Source organism: Malaclemys terrapin, chromosome 1, assembly GCF_027887155.1.
Source record: "Malaclemys terrapin pileata isolate rMalTer1 chromosome 1, rMalTer1.hap1, whole genome shotgun sequence".
NCBI classification, from domain to species: domain Eukaryota; kingdom Metazoa; phylum Chordata; order Testudines; family Emydidae; genus Malaclemys; species Malaclemys terrapin.
The window spans coordinates 144,903,194-144,916,439 of NC_071505.1; the positions used below are offsets into that span (position 1 = coordinate 144,903,194).

The following is a 13,246-nucleotide window of genomic DNA, read 5'->3' on the forward strand; positions in this document are numbered from 1 at the left end:
GACACCTCCAGAGCTGAGAACAGCTCCTGACTGGACGCAGCACCGGGCAACCCTGACATAGGCTCCACATCTTCTTCTGCCTCCACCTCCTCATCCATGACTTCCTCCACTGGCTCCTGACCTGCTGAAGTATCCACGGGGCTCTTGGTGGTGAAGGTGGGATAGCCGCTGAGGGTAGCGTGTAACTCCCTATAAAAATGGCAGGTCTGGGGCGCAGCACGGTTTGGCTTCCTTGCCTTCTGGTACGTGTGCCTCAGCTCCTTCACCTTTGCCCTGCACTGCAGCGTGTCCCGGTCACAGCCCTTTTTGCACAAGCTGGCCATAGGTCCTGGAATTCCGACATCTGGAGCACAGCTGGGACTGGACAGCCTCCTCTTGATATCAGTAAGCTCTGTGTTCTTGGGGAACCAGGGTGCAGTATCCAGCCTGTCTGACTCATGAAGGACACCACCCCCCTCCCCCCAAGCCTCTGCTTGAACCAAAACCAATCAGAGGAAAGACTTACGGAAAGCAATAAAAAGGCGGTGGGAGACACACCTAAACCCCTCCTGACAAGGGTGACAGGATTAAGGCAACTCCCCTAGCCTCATATGCTTCAAAAGTGGGACAGGGAGGCATCTCTATTAGCATACAGAATGGAGAACAGATTCCAAGGCAAGAACTGCACTGAACCCCGGGACCAGAAAAGCAGGGAAGCACTGCATCATGGGGGATCTCTGTTCCAGATATTAATGAACCTATGCCTGCACACACCCAGGTCAGCAGTTATCAGACCAATTTTAGTAATGCATCCTTGATTGATATCCAAAATACTGAAGCTGTCCAATTGCATTATGAGCTCCCTTGAAGGAACACCACTCATAGCCAGGAATGATCAGTTCCTATTGTCTAGCCTAAAGAAAAGTCATCAGTTTACCCATAAACAAATCTAGTGTTCTCCCTTGAACCATTGTTGTTTCCCTACAAAAACCCCTACCCATGCTCAAGTAAGTGTTCTGATGTCTGGACCCAAACTCTGCATCAGTTCCACTGGGACTTAATCTTCTCTCTGTCTGATCGTGCTGGGGGCTCTGCCTGTCTCCAGCTACGACCCTGAGCTACGACCATCACCTGGGAACCCTAACCAGTTCAAGGTTCATGGATCTGTAAGACCCCAGCTCTCTGTCTCCCTCTCTCTCTCTCTCTCTCTCTCTCTCTCTTTTCTTTTCTACCTCAGGTATAACTTTTTAACCCTGATTTCTTTGATCAGGTATAGTTTTCTATATCTGACTTTTATAATCTTTAATAATGGAACTGTTTTGTTTGTTTAGGCTCTCCTTGTGTGGTTGCACTATTATTCAATAAATAACTTTTATGGTAAGCTGGTTCCTTCCCTCCCTCTCTCTCTGAACTTTACTCTTTTGTGTTTTTGGCTTCTCCATTTACTCTGCAGCAATGCTCCTCTGACCTAATCTAAAGATCCCTGTAGCGCCCAAAAATATTGTGGGGTTTGCTCATCAAGTGGGTCACTACCAGAACAACTGTAATGTGAAAGTGAGGATAGGGATGTGCTGAACCTGGGACATACGAAGCTGGCAGCTTGGAAGTGTTGCTCGACCCAGTCCGCTGAGTCAAGGGGCATAAAAGGGTGGCAGCCTGGAAGTGCTGTTGAACCCAGCCTGCTCAGGCTTACTCTATTCCGGTCGGTACCTGCGGCATATAAGGGTGGCAGCTTGGAAATCCTGCTTCACCCAGCCCACTGAGTCCAGGGACATATAAGGGGTCAGCTTGAGAGTGTGCGCGTGTGCGCGTGTGTGTTCATCTGCTTCTGGGGCTGGAGGAACCCAGCCCTGGGGAACGTAGGTCCTGCAGGATAGCTCCATTGGGAGGGGATTTGCAGAAGGGAAAAGTAGAGCTCCATATGAAAACACAAGTGACACAAGCAGTACATTGATAGAATTACCGAACACCCCCCCACCCCGAAGAGTAATCCTAATAAATGAGCATACCCCAAAGTAATGGGCAAATCGGGTAACACTCTCCCCAAACACTCATTAGATCTGGTAGCTCCGCACTGCTCCAAGCAGGAGATCATTTGGTGCGTGGAGCTGCCATGGCCACTGGGGAGGATGAGATGTGGGCTCTGCAGGCCAAGCAAACAGGAGAATTTCAAAATTCCTGGGGCTTTAAAGGGGGAGGGACCCTGGAAGGTTGTTTACCTGGCGTCAGGGCAGCAGAGTTGAAACTGCTGACCAGAGTGGTCAGGATGGGCATTGTGCGACATCTTCCGGAGACCAATGATAGCACAAAAATCAAGCATGGTGTCTACACTGGCACTATGGCGATAAAACTTTTGCGTAAAAAGCCTTATGACTCTCGTTGAGGTGTTTTTACTTCAGCACTGCAACTGAGGAGTTTCGTCACAAAAAATGGCTTTGCAGTGCATACACCTCCACTGTGTAGACAAGCCCTTATACTATCTAGAGTCATATCGCATATAGATAAGATGTTAAGATTGAAAACATTGCCAGTCTCCTCACTCTCAAACCCTCTCTCACACACATGCGGGTGCACTTGCATGTTGTTGGGCAGACAGCTGCTGTCTTTTCAGTAGTTTTGATCTGTTATCACTTAAACTGTGGAAGTGGGAATACTTCAACACCTTTAGCTGGACACAGAAACTTTTAAGATTAGATATCCCAGTGTATTGTGATAATAATGCAAATCTTTAGACCCACATAAGAAAAGCCCGGCAGATTACATTATTTTTTGGCAACTGGCAAATTCATAAAAAATCTGGCCAGGCTGGTGAAATGCCAGCCAGATGATAACCCTAATAGGACAGTATCTTCAGGGTGGCACTGGGCCATGGGGCACATACATGCACGAGAGTGTGCCTGCTGTTGCCCTTGGGCCCTTTAAGAATGGGGATTGCCAGGTTTTGTAGTTTCCAGACAGGGCACATGATAGTAAAGGGTCCACTGTTGAACAAAAACCCCTGAAGGAAGACCCTCTGTAGGGACCAAGCAGGAGGCCTAGGGCAGTGGCTCTTAACCTTTCCAGACTACTGTACCCCTTTCAGGAGTCTGATTTGTCTTGCGTACCCTCAAGTTTCAACTCACTTAAAAACTACTTGCTTACAAAATCGGACATTAAAATACAAAGTGACCCGGCGCACTGTTACTGATAAATTGCTGACTTTCTCATTTTTACCATAGAATTATAAAATAAATCAATTGGAATATTAATATTGTACTTACATTTCAGTGTATAGTATATAGAACAGTACAAACAAGTCACTGTCTGTATGAAATTTTTGTTTGTACTGACTTCCCTGGTGCTTTTTATGTAGTCTGTTGTAAAACTAGGCAAATATCTAGATGAGTTGATGTACTCCCTGGAAGACCTCTGTGTACCTCCAGGGATACGTGTACCCCTGGTTGAGAACCACTGGTCTACGGGATAGCCAGGAATGGCTACCTAAAGGGAGGGGCATATCCACTCCTTTCCTAGCTTGTGGAAAGCAGAACAGGGTTCTGATACTCAATGTTTTGTGTGGTTTTGAGACTTGTAGATTCTGTTTATTAATAAAACCAGCCCTGAAGAAAGGGACTTGGAATGAATCTTGAGAAATTGGGCTTTATTTTGACCACCCTGGCTGGTGAATCTGCTCATTGGCTTAAAAGCCAGTGTTAAATTCCTAGAGGTGTCTTGATCTGTTGCCTCATGGTGAAGCCATGGCATTGTCATTTACTTGTGTTTCATACTCTGGTTCCTCATCCTTTTAACCAGTCTACATGTGCAGAACTAATCTGGAGTTTTTGGAGCTCAGGAAAACTGGTATCAATAATATAGCTGTAACCAAAACAAATAAAAGGATTACTACTTTTGTGTATTGCTTTAAAACCATGTGAGAGAATAGATATAGAAATTATGCATCCAAGTTATGTGTCTGTTTAAACAACATTAAATGGCATCTAGCAATGTTTCTATTTCATTGTGACACTGTAATTTATGGGGTTAGATAGGTTAGTGAAAATTGGCAGCCTTTGTATTATGTTGAATTTGATTCCAATTTTGTTGATTTGAAAAGTATTAAGAAGCAAATAGGGCATGAAACACTTCATTTTCCCTTGTTATGATTAGCTGTGCCAAAACATTGAGGCACAGGCCATGTCGTCTATGTAGACAGTGTTTATTGAGATAAAATAATTGCTTCCTTGTCTGTAGTTATGGGATACAAATCCTGCTCCTTCATTCCTGCTGATTTTTCTCTCATATTTCTTCTCCTTTTTGAATATGTTGTTTCTTTTAAAAATGAAATGTGACAACAGCAAATTCCTAATTGGCTTTAGGCTCACTAGTGACATCCAGCTCAAATCCAATTTCAGTGGTGGTTTTTGAATGAAAAATAATTTGCAGGAATGATTATTGTTTAACTTTACAAATTAAAAGGCCCAATCCTCCAAAACGCTGAGTGCTCTCAAATCATATTAAATCAGTGATAGTTGAGGGATCTTATTGTTTTATAGGTGAGATCCAGAGAGAGAAAAAAATGTATGTGCCTGATTTGATTTTGTGGGAAGCTTTTAAGATGCGCTTTGGTCTTGTCTACACTTGCAACAGCATGTAGGCTACATGGAGCTACATGCTGCAGTGAAAAGCAGGCTGCATACACACTTCTGGTGTGTAGCTGCACACAGCAGTGAAAGTCTCTGGTAGTAGGGAAGCAATAGGGATTGCTGACTTTCCCCACTGCCTTCCCACTGCGGGAGCCTTTACCTGCTGCCTTCCCCCTGCCAGAGCCTTATCCGCTGCTGGAACCTTTCCCTGTCACCATCTCCCTTCTTCCAGAGCTTTTTGCTACTATTGGAGCCTTTCACAGCACCCAGGACACTACACTCCTAAAAATAGCAGCGTAGACATGGGAAGGACTGCTTGGGCATATAGAGAGCTGCTTAACTATGAAGGTTTTTTTGAAATATCAAGTTGTGAAGCCTATTTTTAAAATAAATCACTTGTCATCCTAGATATAGGCTAATATCAACTTACTGTATGTAGCTCTTCTAATAGGCAATCTAATGTGATGTGATTACTACACACAGTGTCTGAATATTGATGGTATCCTTTCACTGACCAGCTGTTTGTTCTTTCCTTCCCCCTCTCATGCTTCACTTTACATTTGTTGCACCTCAGTGGTGTTGGTCGAAACTGGGGCTGGGCTTCTGCAGGCAGCAGCATCCTGGCTGAATTCGGTACTCTGCACATGGAATTTGTCCACCTCAGCTACCTGACTGGGGACCCTGTCTACTACAACAAGGTTAGTTTTGTGCTGACAGTCGACTTTTATAAGAAGACTCAGAGTTGTGTACTGTGAATCTGATTAGGAATGAGAGAGCCTGATCGATTACAATAATGTTTTTTGGTAACAGACCAATTATTTCATTCTTTGCATTTATATTACCAAAATACATAGCTCTCCAAAGCAGAAAATTATGAAGACAAGATCTTTTTTATTTTTTGTACCAATATTTAGAAATGATGCTCATGACATATGTCTACATGAGTAGCCATTAAAAGGAAGTGCCCATCTAGAAAAAGCCCGCAAGAAGCCTGTTTAATTAAATTATGAAAAATTGCTGTTGAAGAAGAAAATCCAGATTTAAACAAATGTTGAAGGTAGATGAAAATTATTTTTGGTGATCCTGACTTTTGCTTTAATTTAGGTCATGCACATTCGGAAGTTACTTCAAAAAATGGACCGGCCTAATGGGCTTTATCCAAATTATTTGAACCCAAGGACTGGGCGCTGGGGTCAGCGTGAGTATTTTTATTATATTTTTTTAGTAATTCAAGTTTATCTTATACACTCAGAATAATGAATAGGAAAAATTACTTTGAATGAAAGAGAGAGAGAGACTCTAAAATTGAGGAGTATAGAGAATACACAGCATCATTTGTATTTGGAGTGCAAAAGGGTTTCCAAGACTTGAAGATATTTAATGGAATTATCTTTTATTTATTACCTCTCATAGTGATCATTTGTCTGTCTTGATCAAGTCTTACAGTACTTTTCCCCAAAGGCACTTCCCATATTACTTCATATCTCTGCCTCACTTACATTGATCAGCAACGTCTTCAGTAATAGTTATCAGGTTGGAAATTGTTTCTTTGATTTTCTTTGACCTCCTCAAAAGTGGGAAGAACTGTTTCACATTTCTGTGAGCCAGCTGGCAAATAGATGTCACAGTTTGTGGGAGTACTAATTAGAGGTAATTATAACTCAACTGTATGCAGGGCCATCCCTACGGGGTGCGGGGCCCAGGGTGGAAGTGACGAATCCATCACTTCCAGGACCAACCCGTCACTTCTGGGACCAATTCCACAGGCCTGTGGGGCCCCCCCAAAGAATGGGGCCAGGAGCGGTTGCCCCGATTCGCCGTACCCTAAGGATGGTTCTGACTGTATGGGATTGGTAGTGGACTATAGGACCTTTCACCTTTAGCTTGCAGGTTGGTAGTGACTAAAATTTTTAGCCATCTGGTTTCTGTTCAGTGGCCTATGTGAAGTGAATTGGTATCAGTCTAGTTTCTAATTTACAGATGTATGCATCATAAAAAACATCCTCACAAATTACACTAAAGTTGGACCCCTTGATGGCAATGCAAGAAGAGAGCCCAAGCATTGACTAAGTCCTAGAGACATACATGATTCCTTGAATTGATTCTTCCAGGACAGAGTTGAAGCCATTACTGCTGCTATGGTATTGTATTTGTTCTGTGGACAAAGAGAGTTCTTTTGCTCCAAGGCTTGTCAATCCAGTATCTTTCATTTAAAAAAACAACAACAAAAAATCTGACCAACCTCTCTTGTCATTAAAGAATGAATTCTGGTCCCATTTGAAGTCAGTGGCAGATTTCAATAGGGCCAAGGTTTAGTACTAAATGCCTAGCAGAATTTCCCCAGAGCTTGTAAATGGAGAATTTGCTTCTATTTTTGTGTCCAACATGAAAAGAATCCAAATGCAGTTGTCACTAAGACAGAATATGAAGGGATTCGTCTAAAGTGATAATTAAGATTAAATTCCACTGTAAGTGTCTCCAGTACATTTTGAAAGTCAGACTAGATTATCACCTAATGGTCCTTTCTGACCTTGGAATCTACAGTATTAATCTAAGAAGTAAAAGATAGTAACTTTTGAAAAAAGGAGCATTATTAGTGGGCTAGTTTGTTTCAGCAAAGATTAGTTGTTTTTTAACCGTATGGCAAAAGCAAAGAGTTGGGAAAATATTACTCAAAGGAAAAAATTACAGTTTTGTTTCAAAATAAGACTTTTCATTCTTGTTTACATTTTGTAGCCTTCTGCTTCTGCTTCTGCTGGTGCTGTTTTGCCAAAAAGTTGCATCATTTGGCACATACGCAGGATTCTGTTTTTTTATCGCTTTTCAAAATTAACAGTCCCCAGGGAATGGAAATAATGCTATTAAGAGAGAATAAATATGATGGGCAGTGGATCATTTTTATCTTCACTGCTGAGGAAGTGGGGTGGGGACTCAAAGCACAATGTCTTATGAGTTCTGAGGAAGGACGGGCTTGTGAATAAAGCTCACAACAGGGTCCAAGACTTAGGTTCTTAGGATAAAAGGAAATATTACTTTATATAATATGTAATTCACCTGGGTAGCTCACTGCCATCAAGCTATTATTAAGCTACTTATGGTTGCTACAGGGCATGCTACTTCCCCTCTCACCCTCTCTACACGCTCACAAAGAACCAATTTTAAAAGCAAGAAAATGCCACGTTAAGGGGGGGTCTTCCTCACACATTCCCACTACATGTCAATTTATTCCACTGTAAGTGAGACACTTCAGCCCGTCCTGGAGATGCACTTTCCACTTCCAAGTCGCAAGCAGTGTATTCCCCACATTCATCTGACTTGCACAGCAATGGAAAACTGTAACTCCAAACCTCAACTACCTTAGAATGGATACATGGAATACCTAGATTTCAGTTTATTGGAGGAGTTATGAAATCTTCATAGGGGAAATATGAGTTTGAAGCTAAGGTTTTGTATTGCATCATGAGTCAGATGAATATCCTGTTTCTAGAAGTTAACTTATGATTACAGTCCTGAGAGGCTCACCCCATCTCCAGAACCTATCTGACTCACAGTAGCTTTGTCATCATATAGTTCTTTGGGGAGCATCTGAATATGGCTATCAAGGTGACAGTGGTCCTCAGGAGGATGGAGAATTAGTAGAGGAACCCTTAGATGTTCCCCCCTCACCCTCTATTAATTTTCACTAGATGAAGCCATCACTCCAGGATTGACCTCTTCCCCACCCCACAGAGGACTTCAGTTTTTCAGGAGGTCACTTCTCGAGGAGTACAAGAGGAGATTGTGCAAGATAACTCGCACACCCTCCTTGATATTTTACAGACTCCTATCATAGAAGGAGTTGCCCTTTCTATCAGCGAAGCCTTTCTGGAGTCAGCGAAAACCCTCTGGCAGACCCCAGCCTCTATACCTCCTGTGGCCAAGCGAATGAACAGGTGATATCAAGTCCCTCAAAAAGATTTTGACTGTTTCTTTAACCAACCTGTTTCTTATTCCTTGGTGGTCACAGCCAGTCTCATCAGTCCTGTCCTAAAGCCACTCCCAAGGATATGAAATTTAAGAGGCTAGATTTGTACAGCCAAAATATTTATTCCACCACCTCTCTTCAAATGAGAGCTGCTAATTATCAGGCTCTCTTGTCAAAATGTAATTTTATTTTTTTCTGCAATTTCTAAATTTGCTGACAAGTTGCTAGAAGAATATGAGGATCAGGTTTTGGCTTTGGTTTCTGAGAGATGCCTTACGGCTCAAATATCCCTTCAAGTATACTACTGATATGGCCTCAAATTCTATATGCATTGCAATTTCCGCAAGGTGTTCTTCCTGGCTGCATGCTTCTGGTGTTCCAAAGGAGCTGCAGAACACAATAGAAGATTTACCCTATAAGGAGCCTAAACCATTCTCTACCAAAACGGACAATGCCATGCAGACACTGAAGGACTCCCATGCAATGTGTCGTTTGCTAGGAGTTTACAAAAAGGAAATGGTTTAAGCCACAATCTTACTTCAGACCCTCTGTCCAACAGAGGTTATAGTATGCTCCCAAGAGAATATCAAGACCTCCTTGAGGTCGCCACCTGTCTTTGTTGACGGGAGGCCCTTCTTACCAGCAGGTGCTCAGCACGGTAGGGGAGGGGATATGTTACCCAATTTACCTCCCTCCTTTTTCCCAGCCCACCTTCCCTGTCTCTTTACAGGGACTCTCAAGACTGTATTACTTCAAGTAGTACTGTCTCTTCTGGAATTGGGAGCAATACAAGAAGTTCCTTGCCAACATAAAGGGAAAGATTTCTATTCCCAGTACTTCCTGGTCCCACAGAAATTTGGTGGTCTTCGTCCTATTCTAGATCTAAGGATATTGGAACTATTTCATCCAGAAAATCAAATTCAGGATGGTCACCCTTCCTTCCATTATCCCTTCCCCAGAGATTCATATGCTGCGCTCAGTTTACAGGACACATATTTCCATGTGGCAATTCATCCCTGCCACAGGCAGTACCTTCAATTCATAGCAGGCAACAACCCTTACCAGTATAACATGCTTCCTTCAGGCTGCCAGTTCCAAGGGTCTTTACCAAATGCATGGCAGTGGCAGCAGCCCACCACCAGCTGGGCATTCAAATATTTCCTTACCTGGATGATTGGGTAGTTTATGGAACATCAATCGACCAGGTCCAAAACGGCATCCTAATAACCAGACTGCTGTTTTCCATCTGGGCCTGAAATTAAATTTGGACAAATCACAATTACAACCAATACAGTGCATAATCTTCATAGGAGTGGACCTCGATACCATGACCACCATGGCTTACCTTCCAAAGGAAAGGTTTCAATCTGTAGCCTTTCTTTCAGAAGGCTTCAAATCCAACCCAATGACATTGGTGCATACCTGCCTGCAGCTATTGGGCCACGTGGCCTTGTGCACATATTTAACTTTGCATGCCAGACTTCACCTTCACTGTTTTCAGGCCTATCTCAATTCAGTGTATCGTCCCTTCCAGGAACCCTGTGGACATGCAGATTTGCCTTCTTGTGCGAGTGCTTCAGTTTCTGGATTGGTGGTTAGATACCTGAAATGAGTGTAAAGAAGCTTCCTTTCTGTCACCAGAACTGACTATGAGTCTGGTGACAGATGCATCTTCCAAAGGCTGGGGAGGGCCCATCTCAGTCAACTCTAGGCACAAGCCCTTAGTCATCTGAGGATGTTTTGCTCCACATAAATGTGCTGGAGCTCTGAGCTGTTCTTTGAGCCTGTGCAATGTGTATGTTCACCTCAAGAACCAGGTGAAACAAGTTCTTATGGACAATACCCCTGCCATGTTTTATCTAAACAAGTAGGGAGGTGCAAGATTGTCTCAGCTATTCCAAAAAGCTATCCTTCTCTGGAATCTATACATATATCACAATGTCTTTCTGACAGCCTTCCAGAAGTGAGAAACACACTTTCAGATTGCCTCAGAAGGATTTTCTTAGACCAACATGAGTGGTCAATCAGGAAAGACATTCTCCTTCAAATTTTCCACCACTGGGGATACCTAGTAATAGACTTATTAGTGACCAACCTGAACAACCAGTGAACAAGATTTTGCTCCAGAGTGGGCCACAGCTTAGACTCCATCACAGATGCCTTCCTCTCCTGTGGTCTAGTCATCTTCTGTATGCCTTCCCTCCAGTTCCTTTCATTCTGAGGATATTCAGGAAACTGAAAAGAGACAAAGCAACATTAATCCACAGAAGTGTTGGATTATCTGTTGCACCTGAAATCCTCAGGCCTTTCAATTTGTTCTTTGAGAGTCCACCTGGCTCTCATGTCTGCGCTACATCTGCTAGTAGATGAGTTTTCCATTTTCTCTCACTCTCTGGTTTTTGAAAGGGCTACTCAATGTTTACCCTCCTGTGTTTGATCATGTAACTGTATGGGATCTCAGTCTAGTTCTCTCCAAACTCACAGGACCCCCCTTTAACCCTACGGCTACAACCTCACTAGCTTTGTTGTCTATGAAAACAACATTTCTGGTGGCAATTGCTTCCACAAGGAGGATTTCAGAACTTCACACTCTCTTGATTGATCCTCCTTCCATAGTCTTCAATAAGACAAGGCTTACCTTAGGCCACACCCTAAGTTTATGCCTAAAGTAGTGTCAGCTTTCCATTTGAACCAAACTAATTCATTTGCCAGTGTTTTCCCCAAAGCCCCATTCTTCTAATGCTGAAGGAAAACTTCATACCTTGGACATTCATAGAGATTTGGAGTTCTACCTAGACCACTCTAGATCCTTCAGGACTTCTCCCAGGCTTTATGTAGCCTGCACTGAGAGAGTTAAAGGGCAATCACTGTCAGCAAATCTCACATTGGATTCTGACTGCATTAAGCTCTGCTACATTCTTGCTAAAGTCTCTCATCCACTGAGAATTATGGCTCACTTCCCCAGGGCTCAGTCCACTTCATCAGCCTTTCTGAGCAATGTTCCAATAGCTGATATCTGCAAGGCAGAGATGTGGTCGTCTGTGTATACTTTTCCCATTCGTTACACCATCACAAAAGTCTCTCAGGACGATGCCAACTCTGGCAAGTTGGTGTTACAGTCTCTGTTGAGATGATCCAGAGTCCCTCCTCCTGTAAGGGAACTGCTGATGCGTCACCTGCAGTGTAACAGGGAATCACTCGAAGAAGGAAAAACTGTTACTTAGCTGTACAGTAACTGTTATGCTTCAAAATGTGTTGTGCACATTTTCATCCCATGACCCTCCCACATTCCCTGCTACTTCAGGTGTGAAGGAATGGAGAGAGAAGCAGCAGACATGCCCCATTATTCTCATGTCCGAGAGCATTAGGAGAGTAGGGGTGTATGAGCTGCTTAGTGTACTGCTGCTTAGTGTACTGCTGCCAAAGTCTCTGACTTCAGTGCATTGACGCATATACCCATAAACATGCCAATGCATCTCGAAGGACAGCAACTACTGTATATATAAAAGTAATTATTTTTCCTGAAATCAAGCATCACCCTCAAAGATGTCACACTAGTATTTATGGGGACTGGATGCTCAGGGCATTGCGAATGAGCCACAGAGTCATTCACCAATAGGTAACGGCTAGAATCCTGCCTCCCTCAGCAGGGATTAAAACATGTTCCCGTCTAATGGTCCCTGTGTGACTAGGTTCTAGTTCCAGGTCCCACATCATAAACTCACCACCATGCTTTGTACTAGAGTACAATCTGTTCAGACCAGGAGAGAGGGAAGAAGCGAGGGCGCTCGGGGGAGGGGGAGAGGGTGGAACTGGGCGGGGAAGACAGGAGAGCGGGAAGAGGTGGGGGGAAGAAGTAGGGCAGGGGTGGGGCCTTGAGGGAAGAGGTGGAGTGGGGCGGGGCCTGGTCAGAGCCGGAGGGAAGCACCCCCTGACAAATTGGCGCCAAGTTTCTAACGTTCCGGGCCCCACACCCTCCTAGGGACAGCCCTGATTAGTACCATAGCAAACACAGCATTACTTTTTTATTAAAGAAACGGAAAAGAAGGACAAACAGAGCATCTAAAATGTAAAGTATTTAATATGGCTTTCATTTTAATATTTTTTATTCCCTTTCCCTGTAGTTGGAGACAGTTTTGGAAGGAAGGAACCCCCTGTTTGACAGTATTTTAGATGGTGTTAAAGATGGTAATAACTGTCCTTTTTAGAAAAAGAGCCGAAATTAGTTGAGGTGGAGCTATTGCTGTCTGCTGCTGTTAAAGTCCTTTTCATCCCAGGTGATGTTTGGGATTCAGCTGGAGCTGAATGGCAGTGTCATCTGGGTCCCTCTCTTTGGCCCTGTCTGGTCAGGACATTTCTCAAGATCAGGATAATGAAGGTTTGGGATCTCAGGGAACAATGAGCTAGGCAGCCATGATAGTGAAGCTCGCTTCAGTAGGTTTTGTCAGTTCTTTTTGTCTGTTCTTTTTGTATTGTTGTTGTTCTTTCGCACTTTCCTCCCCAAATGTCTTCTTTTAAGGACCCCAAAGGGAGTGATGGGTGGAATAGCCCATCCCCGCATTATTTTGTCCACCAATTAGACCTAATATCTGATATATCAACTTTGGCTTATTAACTTCTGGCTCTACATCTCCTGTTTTTAAGCATAATTTTATCATAGCCCTTGAATCATATCAACTAG

At 43.4% G+C, this 13,246-nt stretch overlaps 1 protein-coding gene across 1 annotated transcript in view; it reads left to right on the plus strand.

Moving 5' to 3' along the window:
• The window catches only part of MAN1A2 (mannosidase alpha class 1A member 2), a 320,220-nt gene that overhangs the window by 229,078 nt on the left and 77,896 nt on the right, over positions 1–13,246 (plus strand). The window contains exons 7-8 of the mRNA XM_054042404.1: positions 5,176–5,299; positions 5,706–5,799. Coding sequence (XP_053898379.1) covers positions 5,176–5,299; positions 5,706–5,799 — 218 coding nt within the window. The remainder of the gene's footprint in view (positions 1–5,175; positions 5,300–5,705; positions 5,800–13,246) is intronic.